The sequence below is a fragment of the Melozone crissalis genome, unplaced genomic scaffold (assembly GCF_028551555.1).
Source record: "Melozone crissalis strain CALT ecotype California unplaced genomic scaffold, PUWL_Pcris_2 ptg000222l_1, whole genome shotgun sequence".
NCBI lineage: Eukaryota > Metazoa > Chordata > Aves > Passeriformes > Passerellidae > Melozone > Melozone crissalis.
This window is the reverse complement of record NW_026535985.1, coordinates 858476-885989: the sequence shown is the minus strand read 5'-3', so window position 1 is coordinate 885989 and position 27514 is coordinate 858476. Positions and strand designations below refer to the sequence as shown.

Here is a 27514-nt window from a genome sequence, read left to right as displayed (position 1 = left end):
GGCTGGGAGGGACATCCAACCCCTGCGACAGACCCTGCCAGCCCTGAATGGACCCCCCACCTCCAGGAGAACCCCCCCACCCCCAGGATGACCCCCCAGCCTCAGGAGGACCCTCCACCTTCAGAAGGAACCCCCAGCCCCCATGAGGACCCCCGTCCCAGCTCACCCTCCCCAGAGCAGCCAGGCATGCATGGTGCCAAAGTCCATGGGCTTCTTGAGGATCCACCTGGGTCCTCCAGCCCCAAAAGGACCCCCCAGCCCCCCCAGAAGCCCCCAGCCCAGCTCACCCTCCCCGCAGCAGCCGGGCGCGCATGGTGCCAAAATCCATGGGCTTCTTGATGATCCACCTGGGTCCTCCAGCCCCAGGAGAACCCCCCAGCCCCAGGAGGAGCCCCCAGCCCCATCAGAACCCCCCAGCCCCCCGAGAAGCCCCCAGCCCAGCTCACCCTCCCCGCAGCAGCCGGGCGCGCATGGTGCTGAAGTCCATGGGCCTCTTGATGATCCTGCGGTAGCCGGGCACCAGGCGGGGGTTGACGGGCTCCAGGAAGGGCCAGGCGTCCTCGTGAGACTCCATCTCCATCAGGATGATCCTGGGAAAGCGTGGGGACACGGCTCAGACTGATTTTAGCAAAAATCCTTCCCTCAGGGTGGGATTGTTCTTCGCTCGGGGTCACCAATTGGGGCGGCGGTCACAGGGGTGCCAGGGTGAGGGAAGAGATGAGTCTGACTCCACGTTTCAGAAGTCAGATTTATTATTTTATTATATTAAAATGTATTATTTTATTATATATATATATAAATTTATTGATATATATGATATTAAAAGAAAATGAGATATTAAAACGATACTAAAAGAATAGAAGAGACGAGAAAGAAGAAACGAGAATCTTGACTCCATGTTTCAGAAGGCTGATTTATTATTTTATTATAGATTTTTATTTAAATTTATTATTTTATTATATATTATATTAAAATTTGTTATTTTTATAGATATTATATTCAAATTTATTATTTTATTATATATATAATATTAAAAGAAAATGAGATATTAAAACTATACTGAAACATGGAGTCAAGATTCTCATCTCTTCTATTCTTTTAGTGTAGCTTTAACATATAATTTACTTTTAATATCATATATATAATATATAGAATAATTAATTATATCATATATATAATAAAATAATTTTTAATATCATATATATAATAAAATACAAAATTTTAACATAATATATAATAATAAATCAGCCTTCTGAAACATGGAGTCAAGATTCTTTTCTATTATTTTAGTATAATTTTAATATATAATTTTCTTTTAATATCATATATATCATATATAAATTAATAAATTTTAATATAATATATAATAAAAAATTAGTATCATATCTATTATATAAAAATAATATATTTCAATATCATATATATAATAAAATAAATCTTAATATATAATGAAATAATAAGTTTTAATATCCTATATAATAAAATATTAAATTTTAATATCATATATAATATAAAATAATAATTTTAAATAATACACATATATAATAAAATAATAAATTAGCGTTTCTGAAACATGGGAGTCAAGACCCTAATCCCTTCCCTCGCCCTGGGTGCCAGGGGGTCCCTGATCCCACCACAGCCCCCTCCCCATTTCCCCTGGCCCCACTCACTCGCAGAAGGTCCCAGGGAGAACATCGGGGGGTCCCTGACCCCACCACAGCCCCCGCCCCATTTCCTGCAGAAGGTCCCTGACCCAGGTGCAGCCCCCTCCCCACATTTCCCCGGCCCCACTCACTCGCCTAAGTCCCTGACCCCAGTGCAGCCCCCTCCCCACACTTCCCCCTCCCCACTCACTCACAGAGGGTCCCTGATCCCACCGCAGCCCCCTCCCCACTCACTGGCAGGGGGTCCCTGACCCCGGCGCAGCCCCCTCCCCACTCACTCGCAGTAGGTCAGGTCTCCGGGCTGCCCCCGCAGGGCCCCGCTCCTCCTGCGGGCTGGGCTCGGCGCCTCCCCGGGCCGGCACCGGGGGGACACCGGGGGCAGCCCCCGCCGGTGCCTCGGGGCCGGGCGGCGCCGCCGCGGGCTCGGCTCCTCCTCCTCCTCCTCGCCGGGGCTGCCCCCGAGCCCCCGGCCCCGTTTCCGTTTCTTGCCTCGCCGGGGGGAGATGGGGTCCCGGTACTGCCCGGCCTGGGGGGGGGGGGCAGAAAAGGGGTCACCCTCTGTCCCCTGTGCTCGTTTCCACTGCCTGAGCCTTGAGGGGACCCTCAGGGTGACCCAGGGTCCCTCAGAGGTCAATGGGGTCTCCTGGGGATGAGAGGGTCTCCTGGAGGTCAGGACAGCAATGGGAGGGCCACCAGGGTCTCCTCTATGGGTGGGGGTCTCCCAGACACCATCAGGGTCCCTCAGACACCAGAGGGGTCTTTCCTAGGGGTGAGGGTCCCTCCTAGGGGTGAGGGTCTCTCAGACAACACCAGGGTCTCCTCTAGGGGTGGGGGTCTCTCCTGGCGGTGGGAGTCTCTCAGACACCACCAGGATATCTCAGACACCATTAGGGTCTGCTCTAGGGGTGGGGGTCTCTCAGATACCATCAGGGTCTCTCAAATACCATCAGGGTCGACCCTAGGGGTGAGGGTCTCTCCTGGGGTGCAGGTCTCTCCTAGGTTTGAGGTTCTCTCAGATACCACCAGGGTCTCCTTTAGGGGTGGGGGTCTCTCAGATACCACCAGGGTCTCTCCTGGGGACCAAATCCTCACCCCAGAGGGGTGCGAGTCCCTTTGGGGTCACCAGTGCTGGGATGGGGACCCCTCCTGCTGATATGGGGGTCTCTCCCACAGATATGAGGGTCCCTCCTGGAGATAAGAGTCTTTTCTGGGAAAAGAGACCCCCAGGGGCATGGGGGACCCTCAGAGACCATTGGGGGTCTCTCCCAAGAATGGGGGATGGGGGTCCCATGGGGGTCCCTCTTGGGAACCAGAGGTTCTCCCATCACCAGAACCTCTCCTGGGGATGGGGGGCCCAGCAGGGCTTGGGATCCCTCCTGATGATATGGGGGTCCCTCCCAGAGATATGAGGGTCCCACTGGGGTCTTTTCTAGGAAAAGTGACCCCCAGGAGCATAGAGGACCCTCAGAGACCATTGGGGTCTCTCCCAAAAGTTGGGATCTCCCCTGAGGATGGGGGTCCCAAGGGGGATCCCTCTTGAGAACCAGACTTTCTCCCCTCACCAGAACCTCTCACGGGGACAGGGTGCCCAGCAGGGTCTGGAATCCCTCCTGGCCCACCCCGGTGGGGTTTGAGGGCTGCCCCCCGACCTACCCTGGCCACGCAGACGGAGCAGAACCAGTCTCCCTCGGGCACCTCTGTCATGCGGGGCCGGTGGCAGTAGAGGTGGCAGCCGCGGTCGCAGCCGTCGCACAGCAGCAGGTGCTCGTCGTCATCCCCTCTCCGGCAAACCAGGCAGGTCTGGGGGGACACGGGGGGCTCAGAGCTGCTTTGGACCCCCCCTTTGCCCCTCCCAGGGCGGGGTCTCACCACTCTGTTGACGGATTTCTCCCAGGCGATGGATTTCTCCAGCTGGAGGAGGCACAGGGACACCTGGGCGGCGCTGCGGCAGCGCTCCAGCGTCTGCCGCCACGTCCGCACCCGCGGCGTGATCTCGTACGAGCTGCGGGGACAGAGGGGGGCTCAGCCCGGCACGGGGGTCCTGCCCAGGCCCAGGGCATGGGGAACCCCCCACAGCCCAAAACGGATCCCAGAAAAGATCCCAGAAGGATCAGCTGCTCAGCCCCGAGCAGGACTATGATGACCCCCATGAGATCTCTGTCCCCAGGGGAGATCCCCATCCCTCAGAGAGATCCCATCCCTCTGAGAGACCCCCATCTCATAGGATCTCGTATGAGCTGTGGGGACAGAGGGGGGCTCAGCCCAGCGCGGGGGTCCTGCCCTGGCCCAGGAACCCGGCTGGGTCATGGGGAACCCCCCACAGCCCAAAAGGGATCCCAAAAAGAGGAGCTTTGGTTGCTGATCAGCCTTGAGCAGGACCTCGATGACCCCCATGAGACCCCATCCCTGACAGACCCCATCCCTAGGAAGAGACCCCATCTTTCAGAGAGAGATTCCATCTTTCAGAGAGATCCCATCCCTCAGAGAGATCCCATCCCTCAGAGAAAACCCCATCCCTCAGAGACCCCATCCCTCAAAGATCCCATCTTTCAAAGACCCCATCCCTTTGAGAGACCCCTTCCTTCAGAGAGAGACCCCATTCCTTAAAGAGACCCCATCTTTCAGACACCCCACCCCCAGAGGACATTCCCATACCTCTGAGAGACCCTCATCCTTCAGAGACCCCATCCCCAAGAAGGAATCCCATCCTTGGGAGACCCCCAGGACAAACCCTGCTGACCCTCACATTCCCAAGGGGGCTGGAAATGACCCCTCCTCAGCAACTCCCAGGGAATGACCCCTCCTCAGAAATGAGCCCTTCTCAGCAATTCCCATAAAATGACACTTTCTCAGCAATTCCCAGGGAATGACCCCTTCTCAGGACTTCCAAGGGAATGACTCCTTTGGGAATGACCCTTTCTCAGGACTTCCCAGGGAAATGACCCCATTGGGAATGACCCCTCCTCAGCAATTCCCAAGGAACTCCTATAGAATGACTCCTTCTCGGGAATGACCGCTCCTCAACAATTCCCATAAAATGACCCCTCCCTCAGGACTTCCCATAGAATGACCCCTCCTCACCAATTCCCAGGGAATGATCCCTCCTCACCAATTCCCATAAAATGACCCCTCCTCAGGACTTCCCATAGAATGACTGCTCCTCAGCAATTCCCATAAAATGACCCCTCCTCACCAATTCCCAGGGAATGACCCTTTCTCAGGAACTCCCAGAGAATGACCCCTGCTTGGGAATGACCCCTCCTGACCAATTCCCAAGGAATGACCCCTTCAGGAACGACCCCTTCTCAGCAATTCCCAGGGAGTGACCCCTTCTCAGGAACTCCCAGGACTCCCAGGGAATGCCCCCTCCTCAGGACTTCCCATAGAATGACCCCTCCTCACCAATTCCCATGCAACAACCCCTTTCCCAACCCCTTCCCACTCACATCTCGGTGGAGCCCGCCCCCAGCTCCTCGGGGTTGCTCAGCACGGCTTTCTCCAGCACCACCTCGTGCTGCGGCCACAGCGGCTCCTTGAGGTAGCGGCGCTCCAGGTTGTGCTCCAGCGCCGCCAGGCGCAGCACGGCCAGGTCCAGCGGGTTGGTGAGCTCCCGGCGCACGGGCGGCGCCTCCCGCCGGCTGCTGCGCACCGTGATGTCCTCCAGGGGCTCCACCTTGTGCTCGCAGTACCGCAGGTCGGCCCTGCTCGAGTCCGGGCTCGGACACGTCCAGCCCTGCGGAGGGGAGAGAGAGGTCAGTGGTGGGCACTTGGTGGGCAGCGAGTGTTGGGGGGTGGAGATGGATGGAGATGAGAGATTTCTGAAGCTAGGTGGTGGAATTTGGGGTTTATTGGAAAGGGAGATGCTGGGAGCTGCCAGGCACAGCTCGGAGCAGGACTGAGAGAAGAGAGGGGTAAAGAGGATGAGAGAATGAGGTTTCCATTATAAATCTTGTTCTGGCCGTGGAATTTGGGGTTTATTGCAAAGGGCCAAGTGCAGGGACCCTGATGGGAGCTGCCAGGCACAGCTCAGAGCAGGACTGAGAGGAGAGAGGGGTAAAGAGAGAGGTAAAGAGGGAGGTAAAGAGGATGAGAGAGTGAAGTTCCTGTTACAATGCAATAAATCTTCTTCTAGTTGTGGAACTTGGGGTTTATTGCAAAGGGCCAAGTGCAGGGAGCTGCTGGGAGCTGCCAGGCACAGCTCAGAGCAGGACTGAAAGAAGAGAGGGGGAGAGAGGATGAGAGAGAGGATGAGAGGGTAAGAGGGTAAGAGAGTGAGGTTCCCATTACAATACAATAAATCATCTTCTGTGTTAAATATTCTAATTCTCACTGACCAATCTAGTACAAGATACAAATCCTATAGCATTTCCATACAGCCTATAAGAATCATTGCATTACCACACTGTGTGATGAGAGGATGAGAGAGGGAGAGAGTAAAAAGGTAAGAGAGTGAAAGGGTAAGAGAGCGAGGTTCCCGTTCCAACACAATAAATCTTATTCTGGTCGTGGAATTTGGGGTTTATTGCAAAGGGACAAGTGCAGGGAGCTGCCAGGCACAGCTCAGAGCAGCCCCAAAGAGGAGAGAGGGGTAAACAGGATGAGTGAGTGAGGTTCCCGTTATAAATCTTCTGGTCGTGGAAATTGGGGATTATTGCAAAGCGCCAAGTGCAGGGAGCTGCTGGGAGCTGCCAGGCACAGCTCAGAGCAGGACTGAGAGAAGAGAGGGGTAAAGATAGAGGTAAAGAGGATGAGAGAGCGAAGTTCCCATTATAAATCTTCTTGTTGTGAAATTTGGGGTTTATTGCAAAGGGACCTGCTGGGAGCTGCCAGGCACAACTCAGAGCAGGACTGAGAGGAGAGAGGGGGAAAGAGGATGAGAGAGAGAGAGGATGAGAGGGTAAAGGAGGATAAGAGAGTGAGATCCCCGTTACAATACAATAAATCTTCTTCTGGTTGTGGAATTTGGGGTTTATTGCAAAGGGAAAAGTGCAGGGAGCTGCTGGGAGCTGCCAGGGACAGCTCAGAGCAGGACTGAGAGAAGAGAGGCGTGGAGAGGATGAGATAGAGAGAGAGGATGAGAGGGTAAGAGAGGGTAAAAGAGAGGATATGCGAACGAGGTTCCTGTTACAATATAATAATAATAATAATAATAATAATAATAATAATAATAATAATAGTACTACAATAAATAATAATATAATAAATCTTCTTCTGGTCGCAGAACTTGGGGTTTATTGCAAAGGGCCAAGTGCAGGGACCTGCCTGGAGCTGCCAGGCACAGCTCAGAGCAGGCCCAAAGAGGGAGAGAGAGATAAAGAGAGACAAGGCAAGAGTGTGGTAAAGAGATGAGAGAGTGAGGAAGAGTAAAGAGGGTAAAGAGAGAGTAAAAGAGGATGAGGTTCCTGCGATACAATAAACCTTCTTCTGTGTTGAATATTCTGATTCTCACTAACCGATCTAGTCCAAGATACAAATCCTACAGCATTTCCATACAGCCTATAAGAATCACTACATTACCACACTGGGTTACATTTTAAACCCTAAAAACTCCTCTTTGGAGTAGTTTTAAACCCTAAAATCTCCTCTTTGGACCCCTTTTGCCAAGCTGTAGGGTCTGCTCTGCCCCTTGGAGCTGTCTGCAAGCAGAGGGTGTTGTTTCATCAAAAGGGGATCACCTTCAGCTGGCCACACCATTGTTTTCCAGTTGTTCAGTAACTAAAGGATCTCAAAGCTTGCTTTCATTTCAATCTCGCTTATAATTTCCATGATCTCAAAAATCTTTTGCCAGACAATCATATTTATAAGGCTTTCCTGTTTCATCTCCCCCAACATCCTCACCCTGTCTGTCTGTGTGTCTGTCTGTGTGTCTGTCTGTCCGTGATCCCCCCCCCCGGCTCACCTAAACTTGCTTTCATTTCAATCTTACTTATAGTTTCTATATTCTCAAAATCTTTGGCCAGACAATCATATTTACAATATGAATTTTATAATAGTAGTAATAATAGTAATAATGACAGTAATAATGATAGTAATAACGATAGTAATGATGATGATGATAATAATAATAATCTATATTACAATTATATTAAATGTTATATTAAATATTATATATCATAGTATATTATTATATTTATAATATGAATTAATAATAACAACAACAATATCAATAATAAAAAATGTATAATAATATATTAATATTATTATACTAATAATATAGTATTCTAATATATTATTATATATGTGTTGTTGTTGTTATATTATTATTATATTTATAAATATATTATTAATTATTATTTATCACCACTATATTTATATTTATATTTATATTTATATTTATAGTTATAGTTATATTTATAGTTATAATTTCTATTTCTATTTCTATTTCTATTTCTATTTCTATTTCTATTTCTAATATGAAATTCCTGTTTCATCTCCCCCACCAAGCAGGAATTGGGATGGCCCTGGCTGGCACCCACCCGGATCTGCAGGTCGGCCATGAGGACGCGCTGCTCCAGCTCCTCCACCCACTGCAGCACGCCCAGGTCGGTCTCGTAGGCTCTGTCCAGCACTGACCACTGAGCCAGGGCCTCCCGGGACACCGCCGTGCTGGCCGGGTCCGGACGAGGGTGGAAGATGGGGTCTGGAGAGGAGAAAATGAAAATGGGTCATGATGGGGTCTGGAGAGGAGAAAAGGGGGTCAGGGATGGGGGAAAGGCAGGAGAGCCCTGTCCCAGAACATAGGGGAAAGATGGGGTCTGGAGAGGAGAAAATGGGGTTAGGGTCATGATGGGGTCAGGAGAAAAGGGGGTCAGGAAGGGGGGACAGGAAGGAGAGCCACATCCTGGGAGACAATGGGGTCTGGAGAGGAGAAAATGGAGTCAGGGATGGGGGACAGGCAGCAGAACCCCATCCTGGGACAGAGGGGTCTGGAGAGGAGAAAATGGGGTCAGGGATGGGGAAAAGGCAGGAGAGCCCCATTCTGGGACATGATGGGGTCTGGAGAGTAGAAAATGGGGTTAGGGTCATGATGGGGTCTGAAGAAGAGAAAATGGGGTCAGGGAGGAGAGACACAACCTGGGACAGAGGGGAAAGTGGGGGTCTGGAGAGGAGAACATGGGGTCAGGGATGGGGGAAAGGCAGCAGAGCCACATCGTGGGACAGAGGGGGAAGATGGGGTCTGGAGAGGAGAAAAGCACGGTCAGGAATGGGGGACAGGCAGCAAAGCCCCATCCCAGAACACTGGGGGAAAATGGGGTTTGGAGGGTGGAAAAGGGGGGTCAGGGCAGGGAGACAGGCAGCAGAACCCCATTCAGGGACATGATGGGGTCTGCAGAGCAGAAAAAGGGGTCAGGGATGGGGGAAAAGCAGGAGAGCCACATCTCGAGACACGATGGGGTCTGGAGAGAAGAAAATGGGGGGTCAAGGGAGGAGAGCCACAACCTGGGACATGATGGGGGTCTGGAGAGGAGAAAAGGGGGTCAGGGAGCAGAGCCACAACCTGGGACACAGGGGAAAGATGGGGTCTGGAGAGGACAAAATGGGTGAGGGTCATGATTAGGTCTGGAGAGGAGAAAAGGGGGTCAGGGATGGGGGAAAGGCAGCAGAGCCAAATCCCAGAACACAAAGGAAAGGTGGGTTCTGGAGAGGAGAAAATGGGTCAGGGAGGAGAGACACATCCCTGGACATGATGGGGTCTGGAGGGATAAAGGGTGGGCTCAGGGAGCAGCCCCCTGCCCTGCCTTAGGGATTTGGGCAGAAAATGAAATCTGGGGGCTCACAGGTGGGCTCAAATGGGACAGACAAGAGCCCCCCACCCATCTGGGGGTCTGGGGGCAGGGGTGGGCTCTGGGGCACTCACCAGTGGTGCTCCTGAGGCAAACCTCACGCAGGAACTCCTTGTGCTTGGTCAGGTGCTTGTGCAGGGCTTTCTCCCTGATGCCACGCGGGTGCAGCGCCCGTGCCACGGCCTCCAGCTCCTCGGGGTCCCTCAGCCACCACCAGCCACTCTGCATCTCTGCAAGGGCAGTGCCACACTCAGCACCGTGCCAGGGGCACCGGGGGGGTCCCGGGGGTCCCAGCTCTCACCGCTGGGCACCGGCTGCTCCGTCAGCTGCGTCAGGTATTTCTGCTCCATCTGCTTGAAGAATTTGGTGGGGGGTCTCCCTCGGCGTTTGGGCTGTCCTGGCACGTCCTGGAGCTTCTCCAGGCTGCCCTGGCTGCGGGGGCAGGCGCCGTGGGCCCTGGGGCCGGCGTGCACCGGCGTGGAGGCGAGCAGGGGGGCTGTGGGGTCGTCTGAGGGGAGGCCGTTCAGCTGGAGAGATGAGGGGATGTCAGAGAAAACAGACAGGAAATTGTAAAATACTCAGCTTTGGAGGGGGACACACAAGGATTATCACATCTGGATACTCAGCACCTGAATTCTGCACCTCCTCTAATCCTGCAGCCCCTCAATCCCACAGCCTCCTAATCGTACAAACACGAATCCCACAGCCTCTCCAGTCCTGCAGCCCCTCAATCCCACAGCCCCCTAATCCTACAAACTCCAATTCTTCAGCCCCCCAACACTGCAGCCCCTCCAATCCCACAGCCCCCTAATCCTACAAACCCCAATTTTTCAGCCCCGCAACCCCACAGCTCCCCCAAGCCCTGCACCCTCCCCACCCCAGGAGCAGTGTCCCTTCTCCCCAGCCCATCCAGAGCAGCAGGACTGACCCCACCCTGTCCCACCAGGTCACACAGAGGGTCCCATCCCTGTCCTTGCAGCCCCCCCGGGTGAATCCCCCTCCCCATCCAACCCCTGCAGCCACCCAGGGTGAATCCCCCTGCCCATCCAGCCCCTCGGGTCGGGGTGCAGGTGCTGGCTGCAGTCCCCCCAGCCCTGTACCTGCCGTGCTGAGCCCTTGGGGGGCTCCCCCCTGCTCTGGCTGCGGGGGGCTGCGGGGGCTCGTGGCGAGGGCTCGGCCGAGGAGGTAGCGAGGGGGGCACGGTCGTCGCAAGGCGTGCGGGGCAGCAGGTTAAACCAGGGCCCTCTCTTTGCCACGGCCTCCGGGGCTCTCTCCTCCTCCTCCTCCTCCTCCTCTTCCTCCTCCATGGGGTCCGAGGGGGCCTCGGGGAGCCCCGTGTCCCCTTTGCCAGGGCTGCTGGCCGGGGTGAGAACCGAGTCCTTGAGCAGGGACGACTGGGTCTGGCTCAGCCAGGACAGGAACGCCGACTGGCTCAGGTCGTGCTGGCTCTGCCCCAGCGGCTCTGGCTCCTCCAGGATGCCGTTGATGGGCACTGGGCAGGGCTGGCAGGGCTGGCAGGGCTGGCAGTGCTGGGCCAGCTCCTCTTTGCTTTTCCGGGGCCTCCCACGGGCACGGGAGGCCGAGGTGGGGCAGCTGGTGCGGCTGGCGACGGGCACGGCGGCCGGCTCCTCCTTCACCGGGGACACCAGCGGGGACATCTTCTCCTCAGGAGGCTCCTGAGGCACCACCTCAGCTGCTGTGACAGCAGGAGGACGAGCAGGTGAGCTGTGGGCTCCTCTCCCAGCTGTTACAGTTGTTTTTCATCCCCCCGAAAAGCTCCGTCCCCACTCACCCTCGGCGCCCTCCACGAAGATGCCGCCCAGGTGGGGCAGGACCCAGTAGCGCCTCCGGAACCGGTCCTGGCCAAGGGAGGCTGCACGCAGGGTCTGGGAGGAATGGAGCAGCTTCTTGCGGAAGAACATCTGCCTCTGAGGAGACAAGGGGGTGGTGAGGGGGCTGCAGCCCCCCAGCAGGGCTGAACCCCGACCCTCCAGCACCTGCTCACCTTGGCCAGCTTCTCGATCTGCCGCTCCAGCTCCGGCACGCTGGATGTAGACGTGTCAACCTGGGAAAGTGCCTCAGTTATCCCAGTGTGACAATCACCTCTCCTTTCCCGCTCCCTTGCCCCTGCTGAGTGCTGTCTGTCAATCTTGGCATTCCAGAAGAGCAAAGTTCAAAAGAGGCCTCTCAGCCCTGGTGGGGGGGCATTGGGCCATCCAGGTGTCGTTTGTCCCCTGAGATTTCCCCCCCTTACCTGGTTGGTGGCTCCCTACCCCTTCCCTGCCCCTCTCCCTGGGGTTAAAAGGCACAGCAACCACGGGGTCAGGAAGTTCTGTTGGAGCAGTTGCTGCATTCAGAGGCCTGTGGGCCAGAATAAAGCTCTGGATCCAAACCCTCCAGCAGAACTCAACTCCTTTCCTTCACCATGGCCTTAAAGCTTCTCCACCAGAGGTAAACCTGAGCTCCTGCAAGCCTGGACTTGTCCCAAGCACCCAGCTGCAATATCCAGCCAGCCAAAGGTGTCTCTGGGGTGAAACCACCACAGCTGCCACCCTTGGTCAAGCAGCAAGGGCCAGACGAACCCAGGCCCGTTCCATCTGGCTATATTGGTATTTAATTCCAATATTTTGGTGCCCAACGTGCAGCAGCTCAATCCTGAGGATGGATCAGTCAGGGAAGACACCCCTGAGGTGGCACCCTCACTTTTCCTGCAATATCCAGCCAGCCAAAAGGTGTTTCTGAGGTGAAACCACCACAGCTGTCACCTTTGGTCAAGCAGCAAGGGCCAGACAAGCCCAGGCACGTTCCATCCAGCTATATTGGTATTTAATTTCAATATACTGGTATTTAATTTCAATATATTGGTATTTAATTCCAATATACTGGTGCTCAACGTGCGGCAGCTCCATCCTGGGGATGGATCAGTCACAGGGAAGACACCCCTGAGGTGGCACCCTCACTTTTGCCCCCCACAACAGAGCCTGGAGCACCCCACCTCCTCCTCCCTGCGAGATCTCCTCCCTCGGGTCTCCTCCTCCTCCTCCATCTCCAGCCCCACGTCCTCGGTCAGGCGGGAGCTGCGCCGGCGCCGTCCGTCCTCCAGCCCCGTGATCTCCGACTCAGGACGTCCCGTCTTCTTGGCCAGGGCGACCTTCAGCCTGCCAGGACACAGGTGGAGGTGTTGGCTACCTGTCCTCCCTGATTTTTTAAGGTTTTCTAAGTCTTCTGATGTTTATGTTCTTGTTGCAAACTTTCTTACATAGAAAATTGTAAAATATTCTGCTTTGGAAGGGACTCACAAAGATTATCATACCTGGTTCTCAGCCCCCTAATCCTACAAACCCCAATTTTTCAGCCCCCCAACCCTGCAGCCCCTCAATCCCACAGCCCCCTAATCCTACAAACCCCAATTTTTCAGACCTCCAACCCAGCAGCCCCTCAATCCCACAGCCCCCCAATCCTACAAACTCCAATTTTTCAGCTCCTCAATCCCACAGCCCCCCAATCCTACAAACTCCAATTTTTCAGCCATTCAATCCCACAGCCCCCCAATCCTACAAACCCCAATTCTTCAACCCCCTCAACCCTGCAGCCCCTCAATCCCACAGCCGGATTCTCACACGCTTTCTGTAAATAACTCATTGTTTTGCATTTTTATAGAAGAGGAGAAATTTGATGGACTGTTGGTTTGTCCAGTGTCATTGGAGAGGTGGCCCTTTCACCCTCCAATCCACTGTCACTTTTGGAAATCTATAAATGTTGGGAGTCAGAAAATAAACTTCCCTTTTTCTTCACCTTGAGAGCAGCGGTGTGTGCGTTTGTGTTGTTTTGTGCCCTAGTGACACAGTGACATCCCCCTGCCCACCCTGAGGCACCTGGTCCCTCAGAGGGGATGATGATGAGGCTGAAAGCAAAGCCCCCTCCCCACCAACCTGCGCAGTCTTCCCTCAATGATCCACTTGTTCTTCCTGTAGTTGGCCATGCTCTCCAAGGTCTTGTCGATCTCACTGCACAATGAGAGACGGAGATGGCTCCAGCAAGCAGGATCCACACCAACACTTCAAATTAAAGGGTTTTCCTGCCCCCCAAACCAGCCCCACCTGATGATGAGGGCGCTGCTGTTGAGCTCGTTGATGAGGAAGACCAGGATGGAGGCCTTGAGCTCGGGGGGCAGCGCCTGGAAGGGTTTGGTGCGCAGCCCCTCGCACAGAGCCGCGCCCGCGCCGTGCGCCGTCAGGAAGCAGCGCAGCACCTCCGACACCGTGTCCCTGTTCAGGCTGATCTCCGACACCTTCTCCCCCAGGATCTTCAGGGACTGCCCAGAGCAAAGGGAGAGGTTTGGGGAGTGCCCTCATTGCCACCAAGGGGGTTTATCAGGAGGGGGTTCCTGCCCAGAGGGGGTTTTGGGTGCTCCCATCACAAGGATGGATGGGGGGACACCCCAAAAGATGCTGGGGCTGAGGAGGGGGATGGTAAGAAGAGGGAGAGCAGCAAATCCCAAATTCAGGATTCTCTGTTCTGAGTTTTTCAGGCACTGACAGCCCCAGAGAGGGGAGGGGGAAAAGGAAGAAAGAGAGAGAAAAGGAAAGGAAAGTGAAAGCAGAAGTAAAAATAAAAAGTGGTGGGGGAAAATGGAAGAAAAAGAAAGAACAAAGGGAAAATGGGGGAAAAAAGAAAAAGGGAAAAGAAAGGTTTGGGGAGTCTCCTCCTTACCCCCACAAGGGTTTATCGGGAGGGGGTTCCTGCCCAGAGGTGCTCCTGGCACAGGGATGGATGGGGGAACACCATCCCAAAAGATGCTGGGGGTGAGGAGGATGAGGGCCACAGGTAAGAAAAGGTAAGAGGTAAGGTAAAAGGTAAGAGGATGGCCACAGGTAAGAAAAGGGAGAGCCCTTTTCTTATTCAGGACAAAAAATCCTAAATTTTAATCCCAAATTTAGGATTCTTTGTCCTGAGTTTTGTAGCCCCAGTCAGGGGAAGGAGGAGAAAAGGGAGAAAGAGAGAGAAAAGGAAAGGAAAGTGAAAGCAGAAGTAAAAATAAAAAGTGGTGGGGAAAAAAGGGAAGGAAAAGAAAGGACAAAGGGGTGAAAGGAAAGGGAAAATGGGGGGGAAAAGAGAAGGGGAAAAGAAAGGTGAAGGTGGCAAAAAGATTGAAAAAAGGAAGGGGAAGGGAAAAGAAAGAAGGGGGAAGAAGAGGAAAGCGGGGGGAAGAAAGAGGAGGGAAGAAAAGGGATGGGGAAAATGAAAAGGGGAAAAAGAAAAGGGAAAAGAAGAGGGAGAAAGGAAAGGGAAAAATAAGGGAAGGGGGGAAAATAAGAAAAAGGGGAAAAAGAGGGAAGGGAAGGTTAGGGAAGGGAAGGTTAGGGAAGGGAAGGGGAAGGGGAAGGGGAAGGGGAAGGGGAAGGGGAAGGGGAAGGGGAAGGGGAAGGGAAGGGAAGGGAAGGGAAGGGAAGGGAAGGGGAAGGGAAGGGAAGGGAAGGGAAGGGAAGGGAAGGGAAGGGAAGGGAAGGGAAGGGAAGGGAAGGGAAGGGGGTCTCACCTGGCAGTAGGGTGGCAGCCCGGGGTCGCACAGCGCCGCCTGCAGCAGCCTCACCAGCAGGTCCTGCAGCTGCCCCACGCCAGGGGCCATCCCCAGCAGCCCCTCCTGCAGCGCCCCCAGCGTGGGCACGTCCCGGGCTGGCTCCAGCCCCAGCACCTTCCCGTAGCTCTGCAGGAACTCCACCACCGTCAGGCAGTCGGAGAAGGCACGGCTGGGCAGGACCAGCCCCGGGATGCGGGAGAAGGCTGGCAGGGGCTGCGGATCAGGGAGAAGAAAGGAGGGGTCAGAACCAGCTGGTGGCTCCTCGGGGTGACATTTCTGAGCCCCCTAGCACAGCCCACCTGGTGGTCCCCCAGGCACATGTCCTCTGTGGGTTTCTTCATCTCCTCCAGGATGAGCTGCTGCCGCCGCCGCTCCTCCAGGCGCCGCTGGGCCAGCAGCCCCTTGTCTGCCTTGCGAGCCCCCTTGGCCTTCTTCTCCTTGGGCCTGGCCTTGTCCTTGCCCTTCTCTGCCTTCCCCTTCTTCTCCTTGACCTGAGTCAGAGCCCGGATAGGAAAAGGTAAGGGGGAAAATCCATTTTTCATTTTTCATGTCCTCCCTCTGCCCACGGACTCACCTTGGATTTCTTCTTGGCCTCCTTGGTCCTGGGGGCTTTGGCCTCCTGCTTCTGCTTGTTCTTGGCCTGAGGGGGGGACAAGACCCGCTCAGGAACCCCCTGCACCAGGGAAAATCCCCCCCAAATCCCCATACCCGCACCTTCCGCCTCATTTTCTTCTTGATCTTGCTCATTTTCAGCTTGTCCTCCTCGCTGAGCACCTCTGGAAGGGAACACAAAATGGATGTGAACCACGATCCCACCAAGCTGCGAGGAGCTTCCCACAGGGGATGGAAAGGGGGGTACCTTGTGCTTCCAGCCTCTTCAGCAGCCGTGCATCCGTCTTGCTGAGCAAATCCACCATCCTGACCTTGGGTGGGCGGCCCCTGCCCCGTTTGGTGGCCGGGGGCTCCTTGCCTTTGACCTTCTCGGCGTTGCGGGGCCGGCCGCGCTTGCCCGTGATGGCCTGGATGCGCCCGGGGATCTCCTCGGGGCTCAGCTTCACCCACTGCACGCCCTGTGGGGCACACGCTGGGGTCACCCGTGGGCACAGAGAGGAGCTGGGGGGCACAGCAGCCCCCAGACCCACCTCTGCAGTGTCCCTCTCCTCGTAGAAGTCTCCCACGGGCATGCGGGGGCTGAAGCTGAAGTGCTCGCGCCGCACGTCCTGCACCATGTTCCTGCTCAGGTACTGGGGACAGCGAGGAGGAGGAGGAAGGTTGGGAGGAAGGTCAGTGGTTCTGAGTTCACCACAGCCTCCATCAGCTGCAGTTCTGAGCTTTGGGGGGGTTCTGGTGGGTCAGAACTGGCCCCCTCCCCATAACTCCCCCAAAATGTCCCAAATATTCAAAATACCCCAAAAGTCCCAAAATAGCCCAAATACCCCAAATATTCTGAATGTCCCAAGCACCTCAATGACCCCAAATATCCCAAATAGCCCGAAATATTCAAAATACCTCAAATATTCCCAAATGTCCCCAAATATTCTCAAATATTCTAAATTTCTCAAATACCCCAAATGCCCCAAAATATCCCAAACGCCCCAAGTACTCCAAATATCCCAGATATCCCAAAATCTCCTAAATACCTCAAATATCCCAAATATTTTAAATGTCCCAAAAGTCCCAAAATATCCCAAACACCCCAAATATTTTAAATGTCCCAAATCCTCCAAAAGTCCCTAAATAGCCCAAATCCCCAAATGCCCCAAAATAGCCCAAATACCCCAAATATTCTAAATATCCCAGATATCCCAAAATAGCCTAAATACCCCAAACATTTTAAATGTCCCAAATCCCCCAAAAGTCCCAAAATATTCAAAATACCCCAAATGTCTCCAAATACCCCAAATGTCCAAAATACCCCAAATATTCTAAATACCCCAAATCCCCCAAATGCCCCAAAATATCCCAAATACCCCAAACATTCTAAATGTCCCATATTCCCCAAAATAGTCCAAACACCCAAAATATCCCACATACCCCAAATATTTTAAATGTCCCAAATCCCCTAAAAGTCCCAAAATAGCCCAAATACCCCAAATGTCCAAAATACCCCAAATATTCTAAATATCCCAAATACCCCAAACATGCTAAATGTCCCAAATACCCCAAAATATCCCAAATACCCCAAACATTCTCAAACATTTGGTGTCCCCAGGGGCGGTACCTTGATGACCTCCGGGAATTGCTTCATCCTCTTCCCGCAGGGGCCGTAGTACCAGGTCTCACCCTGCCAGCGATGGTTCCCCTTCTTGATCCGCACCTCCCGCCTCCACCTGGGCACGGCAGCGTCACCCGGGGCCGTGGGGCACCATGGGGAGGGGACAGGGCCAGGGACAGGATGGGGAGGGGACAGGACCGAGGGGACAGCAGCAGGGACAGGATGGGGAGGGGACAGGACCGAGGGGACAGAGCAGTGGGAGGGGTCGGGGATGGGGACAGGATGGGAAAGGGATGGAGAGAGGGGGAGGATGGGAAAGGGGTGGGGACAGGATGGGGAAAATTTCAGGAGCAGGATGGTGGGAAAGGGACGGTAGTTTTAGGGACAGGATGGGGACACGATGGGGACAGGACAGGGATAGTTTCAGGAGCAGGGGACAGTAGTTTTAGGGGCAGAATGGGGACAGGATGGGGAAAATTTCAGGAGCAGGATGGTGAGAAGGGGACGGTAGTTTTGGTAGTTTTTGAGGCAGGATGGGGAGGGGACAGTGCCGGGGACAGAGCAGTGGGAGGGGTTGGGGATGGGGACAGGATGGGAAAGGGATGGAGAGAGGGGGAGGATGGGAAAGGGGTGGGGACAGGGACAGGATGGGGAGGGGATGGGGACACGAGGGGGACAGGACGGGGACAGGATGGGGACACGATGGGGATAATTTCAGGAGCAGGATGGTGGGAAGGGGACGGTAGTTTTGGTAGTTTTTTGAGGCAGGATGAGGAGAGGACAGTGTCGGGGACAGAGCTGTGGGGCAGGACGGCGGGAGGGGGACAGGAAGAAGAGGATGGAAAGGGAAAAGGGTCGGGGGCAGCACGGCCAGAGGGGGACAGGAACAGGACAGGGGGAAAGGGAACAGGCTCGGGGGCCACCCCACGTACCCGTGCTGCAGCGGGAAGCGCACCTCCTCCTGAGTGGCGATGCGCCGCCGAGGGACATCACCTGCGGGGAGGGGACAGAGGGGAGGATGGGCCGGCGGCCGGGGGGCACCGGGAGGGTCGGCCCGGGGCTGGGGGGCGCCCACACCTGCCCCCGAGGCGCTCAGCAGGGCCGGCTCCTCGCTCTCCCCCTCTCCCGGCGCGGCCGAAGTCTCCGGGCAGCTGTCGGCAGCCTCCTCCTCCTCCTCCTCCTCTTCTTCCTCCTCCTCCTCCTCCTCCTCAGCAGACGGGGCCGGCGAGTCCGGCTCCAGCGGAGGGTCGAGCTCCAGGGACCCCGAGTCCCGCAGCCCCGCGTGGTCGCCGCTCTTCAGCTCGCCGTTGTCGCCTGAGGAGCCAAGGTCAGGAACGTCACCGGACACGTCACCGGGGCCGCGCGTCCCCTCCCTCCCTGCGCTGCCCGGGGGCCTCGCCGGTGCCACCGAGACCCTCACGGGGCATCCTTGGTGGGGAACGAGACCCCCATCTCCGTGGGGCTCACGGTGGGGAACGAAACCCCATCTCCGTGGGGCTCACGGTGCATCCCTGGTGGGGAACCGGGCCGGTGGGGTGACCCCCGTGGGGAACCGGGCCGGTGGGTTGACCCCCGTGGGGCTAACGGGACATCCCTCGTGGGGGACGAGACCCCCATCCCCGTGGGGGTCACGGTGCATCCCTCGTGGGGAACCAGGGCTGATCCCCGTGGGGCTCACGGTGCATCCCTCATGGGTGTCGAGATCGGTGGGGTGACCCCCGTGGGGCTCACTGTGCATCCCTGGTAGGGAACGAGACCCCCATCCCCGTGGGGCTCACGAGGCATCCCTCGTGGGGAACCGGGCCGGTGGGGTGACCCCTGGTGATCCCTCGTGGGGAACGAGACCCCGATCCCCTCCCGGTGTGGGGGGCAGCACGTACCGGGCAGGGCTGGCGGCGAGCCGGGTGCCTGGAGCAGCGGGGCGGGCGAGGGGCTGGCGGGCAGCAGGCTGAAGGGGCCGGCGTGGAGTGGGGGGCTGACAGCCAGGTCGGGGGGCTCCTCCAAGGGGGATTTGTCGCTCACCAGCTGCGAGTCGTCCATCGCGTACAAATCGCCGGTGCCGGGGTCTGGGGAGGAGGGCGAGCACCAGGGTTGGGGGCGCACGGAGCAACATCTCCGCTCAGGGGGGAATGGGGTGTGTGTGGAGTGGATGGAAAGACTCCGGCAGCAGAGGGGTTAAAAGGGGTTTGGGTACCCCCCCCTCCTCCTCCCTCCCCCCCCAGCTCCGCCTCCTCCTCCTCCTCCTCTGGGAAGCGGAGGAGCCCAAAATGGCCGTGGCGATGCTCAGCAGCGCGGAAGTTCAGGCGCTGAGTAACCGCCTCGTCACGGAGCTGGGAAGGACGGGAAGGACGGGAAGGAAAAGCCGGCAGCGAGCCGGGGACGCGGGCCCGCCCCTGCCTCGGGAGAGCGCCGGGGCCAGCGCAGCATCCCCATGGCCACAGCATCCCCACGGCCACCAACACATCCCCACGGCCACAGCATCCCCACGGTCACCAACACATCCCCACGGCCACCAACCCATCCCCACAGCCACGGCATCGCCACATCCCCACGGCTACCAACACATCCCCATGGCCACCGCTGCATCCCCACGGCCACCACATCTCCACCACCCCATCCCCACAGCCACTGCAGCTTCCCCACGGCCACCACATCTCTACCACTGCATCCCCACAGCCACCAACACATCTCCACGGCCACCACCCCATCTTCATGGCCACCATCGCATCCCCACAGCCACCGCAGCATCCCCATGGCTACAGCATCCTCACGGCCACCACTGCATCGCCAGGGCCACCAACACATCCCCACCACCACAGCATCTCCACCACCCCATCCCCATGGCCACCACAGCATCTTCACAGTCTCCACCCCATCCCCACGGCCACCACATCCCCACGGCCACTGCAGCATCCCCACCACCGCATCCCCAAGTGGGGACCGACAAGAGCTGGCACTGCTTCCCTCCCAGGGAATTTTTGTGCCCCCCTCGACATCCCCCTACCTCTGGCCAGGGACTCGAAGGGCTCCAGAGAGTCCTCGCTGAGGATGTGGGTGTCCTCCAGCCGTGGGGCGATGGGTGATGCCTCCCCCAGGCACCCGCTGGCCCCCTCCGGCCCCAGTGACCCCGTGCCAGCGGCTGTGGCCCCATTGTAGCTGCAGATCTTCAGGTCTGAAGGGAGCAATAGACCAAAAACAGACCCTGAGATGTGATGGGGACAGAGCTGGGGGGATCCCTGTGCTGGGACAGCCAGCCCTCCACGGCGTGGGGTGGTGACACCCAGCCTGGTTTTATGAGATCCCAACACCTCCTCCAAGCTGTGACCGGCCAAACCCCATCCAGGACACTGGGCAGGGGGGTCAGAGCACCTGGGATTCCCCGAGGAACAATGCCCAACTCCACCAGGATTCACCACCCACCCAGGATTGCATCCCAGAGCTCTGCCAGCCCTTCAAGGCTCCTACCTGGCATAGGGTGCTGACACCCAGCCTGGTTTTATGAGATCCCAACACCTCCTCCAAGCTGTGACCAGCCAAACCCCATCCAGGACACTGGGCAGGGGGGTCAGAGCACCTGGGATTCCCCAAGGAATGCCATGCTCAACTCCACCAGGATCCACCACCCACCTTCCAGGGCCCCAGTGCTGCATCCCAGAGCTCTGCCAGCCCTCAGGGCTCCTACCTGGCATGGGGTGCTGACACTCAGCCTGGTTTTATGAGATCCCAACACCTCCTCCAAGCTGTGACCGGCCAAACCCCATCCAGGACACTGGGCAGGGGGGTCAGAGCAGCCGGGATTCCCCGAGGAACAATGCCCAACTCCACCAGGATTCACCACCCACCCAGCACTGCATCCCAGAGCTCTGCCAGCCCTCAGGGCTCCTACCTGGCTGCGCCTCCTCCAGCTCCTGGCTGCCCACCAGCCCACCCCCGTTCTCCGTGATGGTGCTGGTGCTGTTTGTGGCGCTGGGCATCTCTTTGGCTGCACCCTCAGCGTCTCCCTGGCTGGGCTCTGGCTCGTTTGGGAAGGGCTGCGTGTCCGAGTTCAGCACGGACGAGGACTGACCGGTGGCGTAGAACCCCTCAGGCCCATTCTGCATCAACTCAAAGCTCTGCTCGTGGAAGGACTCGTAGAGCTCGTGCGAGTCAAAGCTCAGCCCCATGGGCCCCGTTGCGGTGCCGTTGCCCCACAGCTCCTGCCCGCTTGCCCGCAGGTTGGTGCCGTGCCCCGGGGGCGAGGCCGGCCGGGACCCCCCGGCCACGCCGTTGAGGGGGAACTGTCCGAGGTTGGGAGGGCCTGCCCCGTCCTTGAGGCCACCAGCAGCAGCACCGGCGGCGGGTGTGTAGGGGGAGTAGTCCCACAGGCAGTCGTAGGGGCGGAGGGGCTGCGCCCCGGCGGCAGCGGAGCCGGGTGAGAAGGTCCCTGAAGTACCGGGGTGGGATACAGTAGAGAAGCCATTGACATTCATGCCCCCGTTCAGACCTGAGGGAGGAAGCACAGGGAGCTCAGGGGTCTCTCCAGCGGGGCTGAGGATGGATCAATGGCCAGGCAGGGCAGCTGCCAAAACCCTGCTGGAGTCCCCCTTCTCCATGGCTGGAGAGCAGGGGGGAGCTGCATGGTCCCCATTTGCCAAACCGGTTCTGCCATGGCACCGGGCCGAGCACCGTGGGGTGTCTCCAATGGGTTTCAGGATGGATCAATGGCCAGGCAGGGCAGCTGCCAAAGCCCTGCTGGTGTCCCCCCTCCCCATGCCTGGAGAAAAGGGGGGGAGCTGCACAATCCCTGTTTGCCAAATTGGCTGTGCCAGCACCAGGCTGAGCACCGTGGGGTCTCTCCAGTGTGAGGATGGATCAATGGCTAGGCAGGGCAGCTGCCAAAACCTTGCTGGTGTCCCCTAACCCTCCCTATGCATGGAGAGAAGCAGGGAGGGAGGGATGGGGGGGAGATGCACAATCCCCATTTGCCAAATCGGCTGTGCCAGCACCGAGCCAAGCGCTGTGGGGTCTCTCCAGGGGGGTTGAGGATGGATCAATGGCCAGGTGGGGCAGCTGCCAAAGCCCTGCTGGTGTCCCCTAACCCTCCCTGTGCATGGAGAGAAGCAGGGAGGAAGGGAGGGAGCTGCATGGTCCCCATTTGCCAAATCGGCTGTGCCAGCACCGGGCTGAGCCCTGCGGGGTCTCTCCAGTGGGTGGAGGATGGATCAATGGCCAGGGGGGGCAGCTGCCAAAGCCCTGCTGGTGTCCATCCCCTCATCCTCCCTGGAGAGAAGCAGGGAGGGAGGGAAGAGGGGGGAGATGCACGATCCCCATTTGCCAAACTGGCTGTGCCAGCACCAGGCTGAGCACTGTGGGGTGTCTCCAGTGGGTTTGAGGATGGATCAATGGCCAGGCAGGGCAGCTGCCAAAGCCCTGCTGGTGTGCCCCCCCTCCCCATGGCTGGAGAGAAGCAGGGACGGAAGGGGGGGGTTCACAGTCCCCGTTTGCCAAACCGAGCGCCGCAGGACGCCGGGGATTAGCCGAGCTTGGCAGGGCTGTGCGGGATCAGCTGAGCGGCCAAATCCACGCACGGCCCCGGGGCTGGCACGGCCGCTTTTCTAGGCCAAGGCGGCGGCAGGGACGCACAGACCCCGGCCCTGGCCCCCCGTGCTGGAGCTGCTGCTGGCCATGGCCCCTCCGGCCCTCTGTCCCTGCAGCCATCCCATCCCTCTGTCCCCTCTGTCCCTCCAGCCCTCCCATCCCTGTGGCCCCACAGCCACCCCATCCCTGCAGCCCCTCTATCCCTGCATCTCCTCTGGCCCCACAGCCCTTCCATCCCGGCAATCCCTCTATTACTGCAGTCCCTGCATCCCCTCTGCCCCCACAGCCACCCCATCTCTCTGTCCCTGCAGCCATCCCATCCCTGTGTCCCCTCTGTCCCTGCAGCCCTCTCATCGCTGTGACCCCTCTGTCCCTGCAGCCCCTCCATCCCTGTGTCACCTCCAGCCCCATGGCCACTCCATCCCTGCTGCCCCTCTATTCCTGTGTCCTCTCTGTCCCTACAGCCCCTTCACCCTTGTGTCCCCTGTCCCTGCAGCCCTCCCATCCCTCTGTGCCTTCCATCCCTCTGTCCCTGCAGCCCCTCTGTGTCCCCTCTGTCCCTGCAGCCCCTCCATCCCCGTGTCCCCTCTGCCCCCACAGCCACCCCAGCCCTGTCCCCGTGTCCTCACTCACTTTTCCCTTGCTGGGGGAAGCCGAGCGTGGAGCTGTGGGCGAAGGGGGAGTCCCCTGAGGCAGGCGTGGGTTTCGGTCCTGAGGCAGCGGGTGCAGAGGAAAGGCCAGTGAAGTTCAGGCGGTTGTTTGTTTCCATTTCTGCACAGGGGGACAAGACGGGGTCAGTCACTGGTGAGGGCTGGGGTGGCCACTGTGGTGACCCACCCACCACTGACTCTTTGTGGTCCCCAGCCTGGGGAGGGTGACAAGTGACACTGAAGCCCCCCAGGACTGAGATGCCACCTGGCCCAGGCCCAGCCACCCCACCTGGACGAGCTGCCACCTGCTTGAGCACAGCCTGTCACCCCAGGGACAGCCATCACCACCAAGGTGTGACCACTGTGTGCCACCATCCTGTGGCTGCTCCGGGATCCTCCTGAAATTCATCCCACAGGAACCCTCCAAACACCCCCTCAAACCCTGAGGCCACGAGGAGGGATCCTGGTGACCTTCATCCCCCAGGAACCCCAAACACTCCCTCAAACCCGAGGCCTGGGGTTCAGGAGGGATCCTGTTGACCTTCACCCCCCAGGAAACCCCAAACTTGAGGCCACAAGGAGGGATCCTGGTGGGTCCATCCCCCAGGAACCCCAAAGGCTCCCCCAAAGCTGAGGCCCAGGAGGGATCCTGGTGACTTGAATCCCCCAGGAACCCCAAACAAGAGGCCACAGGAAGGATCCTGGTGATCTTCACCCCACAGGAACCCCTCAAATGCTCCCTCAAACCCCAGGCCCCAAGGAGGGATTCTGGTGACCTTCATCCCCCAGGAACCCCAAATGTTCCCTAAAACCCTAGGCCTGTGGCCCAGGAGGGATCCTGGTGACCTTCATCCCCCAGGAACCCCCAAAACACTCCCTCAAACCCCAGGCCACAAAGAGGGATCCTGGTGACCTTCATCCCCCAGGAACCCCAAACCCTCCCTCAAATCTGAGGCCACAAGGAGGGATCTGGGTGAATTCATCCCCCAGAAACTCCAAACATTCCCTCAAACCCGAGGCCACAAGGAGGGATCCTGGTGGCTCCACATCGGGATGGGACACAAGGAACTGAGGGAACTCAGCCCTGCAAGCCCAGCAGATGAGCAGGGAGCCCCAGTGCTGGTGGGGACCCACAGGGACACCCCAGGGAGCTGCCACCACCATTTGTGCCACATTTGCCACCGGCCAAGGCGGTGCCGACCTCCCCGGAAGGGCCAAGGCCGCCGCGCTCGGCGCTTGAGCAGCAATGGTGGCACAGCCCGTGTCGAAACCCCGATTTCATCACACCCTCAGCTGGTGCCCTGGCAGGGCCGCAGGGGCCACCAAAGCCTGGCCAGGGCCACGGGGTGATTCATGCACCGGAGGAACCCGTATGGGCGGTGCCGCTGCCGCCGCCGCCGCCACAGTCCCGGACAAACCGGGACGGACCCGGAGCCGCCTCCCCCGAGCCCTGAACCGGCCTCTGGCCTAAGCCAGCTGGAACCCCTGGGCGTGGGGACACTGTGGGGACACCGTGGGGACACCGGGGCTGGAGAAGGAAAAGCCTTTTGGGGCTGGATAAGGAAAAGCCTTTCCGGTCCCACCCCGTGTGTGAAGTGCCGGCCAGGGAGGCGCTGCCGGCTCTGGAGGTCAGGGCAGTGCCAGGGCCACCGAGGGTTGTGCCAGGGCCACCGAGGAATGTGCCAGGGCCACCGAGGGATGTGCCAGGGCCACCGGGCAGGTGGAGGCTGCAGGTGGCACACGGAGGTGGACTGGGATGGTTTCGGAACATGAGGAAGGGACTGAGGGAAAATGAAAGCAAAGTGGGAATGTCAGCCTTGCTCCAGGGTGCCAGGCCTGGCAGAGGGCAGGGCCAGCCTTGGCATGGCTGGGAGCTCGGCCAGTGCCAGGACATTGGTCATCCATGGTCATCCACAGCCACCCAAGGCCATTTGTCACCTCTCACCCTCACCGGGGCTCCCGTGGCCCCGCTCCCCCCCGCCCTGAGCGTGAAGCTGAAACTGGGCCACGGTGAGAAACCGGAGCCGGGCAAGGTGAGGAGGGCGAGGGGCAGGAGAGCCTCGGATGGCAGCACCGTGGGTGACAAGGTGGGCACCGAGCTGACCCCGCCACACCGGGCACGGCCGACGTGGCAGCGCTGGGGACACCCGGTGGCAGCCGCACCACCGGGCCCTGGGATCCCCACAGGGACACCGGGGCCGGGGCTGTCCCCGGGAGCTGAGCTGAGGAGGGGGGGACAGAGCTCCAGGCTGAGGGGGAACCGCCGGTGCCGTGGAGCCGGTGCCGTTCCCCGGTGCCTCCCCGGTTCGGTAGCACCGGGAGGCCCCGGGAGCGTGACGCGACCTGATTAAAAAGGACGTTTCAAAAACAACGAGACGCAACAACCGGCTGCCATTTCCCGGCCACTTCCTGCGGGCACGGACACACCGGGGGGACACGGGACCGGTCCCTGCGGCAAGGACACCTCCATACCCCTCGCCGGTTCTCCGGGGATGGGGGGCTCGGTGTCCGCTGCACGGGGGTCCCGGTCCCGGTGGGGCGGGGGGGATACGGCCGGGAAGTACGGGAGGGAGCTCCGGGACGGGGCTGCGGGAGAACCGCCCCGGGCACTGGGAACGGGGCTGGAGCTCCCCGCGGGTCTGGGCCCTTGGCCGCTGCACCGGGAGGGGAGCGGGGGAGTCACCGGGAGCCGGTAACGGAGGAGGAGGGGGGGGGGGGGGGGGGTCAGGCCATGGAACCGGGATGCGCGGGGGGAGAGCACGGCGTCTCACCGAGGTCAGCAAAGGGGAGCGGGGTGTCCCCGCCGCCGCCGGGCCCAAACCGCCTCAACCGACCCTCCCAGCCCCTCGCTGCCTTCTCCCGGGGCCGTTAACGGCCCGTTACCGCCTGGGCCTCCCCCCTTTTCCTCCGCCGCGACCCCGCACCTGGCAGGCGGCGGCGCGGGCCCGGCTCAGGCGGCGCGGGGCGGGGGGCGGCTCGGCATGGCGCGGCCCCTCCGCCGCACCGGGCCGGGCCCCTCCGCTCCGATCCGGTAACCGGGAGCCGGGCCGCGGACAGCCGAACCCGCGGCCGCGGCAGGAAGCGCCTCGCGCCGCCGGGCGGTCCCGGGACCGCCCCCGTCCCGTCCCGTCCTCCTCCTTCCCCCCCCCCCACCCCCCCCTTCCCCGTCCCCTCCGCCTCCCCCCACGCCCCGCACGTCACGGCGGCCGCAGTGGCGTCACCGGGAGCGGCGCCGCCGTGGCGTCACCGGGGGCGGGCGCGCGCCCACGTGGGAGGGGGATCCCCGCCCCCGGCGGGGTCAGGGCGGGGGGAATCCCCACGCGGGGACGCGCCCCCACCCCCCTACCCCTGGTTCCGGGACCCCCGGCTCCCCCCGGGGCTCCCCCAGCCCGTACCGGCACCTCCCGGGAACGTCCCCTCCGTTCCCCCCCCCGCGCGCTCTCCCGTTCGTTCCCCCCTCGCTCCCCGCAGCCCCAGCTCGACCCCCAGGAACGGCGGCGCACCGGGGACCGGGACCCCGCACGGTACCGGTGCTGCCCCGTTCGGCCGCGGGTACACCGGCGCCCCCCAGCTCCCCCCGGCCCCCGGGATCCCCGGTGACGTCACGCGGCACCGGCCGGGCCGCGCTGCGCAGGGCCCGGGAGCGACACCGGCTCCGGGGGCGGCGGGGGCAGAACGGGGTCCCGGTGCGGGGGGGCTGTCCCGGTACGGCCGCAATGGAAGGCGGGGGGGGGGGGGGGGGTGGTGTTCCTTCCCGGTGCGGGGCAGCGGAGCCGGTGCGGGGTTCCCCGCCTGGACGAGGCTCCCGGGGGCTTGGGGAGGTCCCAGTACAGAACCGGGGGTACCGGTACAACTGGGCCGGTCTCAGGGGGTCCCGGTACAGATGCGGGGGTCTCCCTACAGCCATCCCAGCCCCGTAGGGGGTCCCGGTAGGTCCCGGTATCCCCGTCCGCGGGTCCCGTCCTGCGCGCTGCGTACCTGGGGGGGCGGCGGGGGCGGCCCGCAGCAGCCCCGGTGCCCGCCCGGCCCGGTGCGCTGCGGTG

General features: G+C 59.1%; 1 protein-coding gene across 1 annotated transcript; it reads right to left on the bottom strand.

The window, feature by feature from the left end:
• Positions 1-442: 442 nt before the first annotated feature.
• On the bottom strand, positions 443-27514 carry BAZ2A (bromodomain adjacent to zinc finger domain 2A). Its single transcript, XM_054294204.1, has 28 exons — positions 27450-27514; positions 23455-23592; positions 21131-21727; positions 20249-20416; positions 19125-19310; positions 18322-18558; positions 18177-18237; positions 17251-17359; positions 16172-16273; positions 15889-16099; positions 15744-15805; positions 15604-15669; positions 15329-15520; positions 14988-15242; positions 13549-13763; positions 13381-13455; positions 12444-12606; positions 11454-11513; positions 11241-11376; positions 10549-11144; positions 9750-9975; positions 9523-9678; positions 8141-8304; positions 5111-5397; positions 3534-3666; positions 3318-3464; positions 1943-2190; positions 443-590 (listed from the first exon to the last, which is right to left on the bottom strand). Exons 2-28 carry the CDS (start codon positions 23588-23590, stop codon positions 443-445), a joined length of 5136 nt encoding a protein of 1711 aa, XP_054150179.1. The 5' UTR covers positions 23591-23592; positions 27450-27514.

Bases quoted from the DNA above. Each gene is read 5' to 3' on its own strand.
- BAZ2A (XM_054294204.1), bottom strand. From the start codon at position 23,590: ATGGAAACAAACAACCGCCTGAACTTCACTGGCCTTTCCTCTGCACCC. The intron at 18,559-19,124 runs GTACGTGCTGCC...TTGGCTCCTCAG, and splicing joins CTCGCCGCCAGCCCTGCCCG to GCGACAACGGCGAGCTGAAG. The intron at 15,670-15,743 runs GTGCGGGTATGG...TCCCCCCCTCAG, and splicing joins AGAAGAAAATGAGGCGGAAG to GCCAAGAACAAGCAGAAGCA.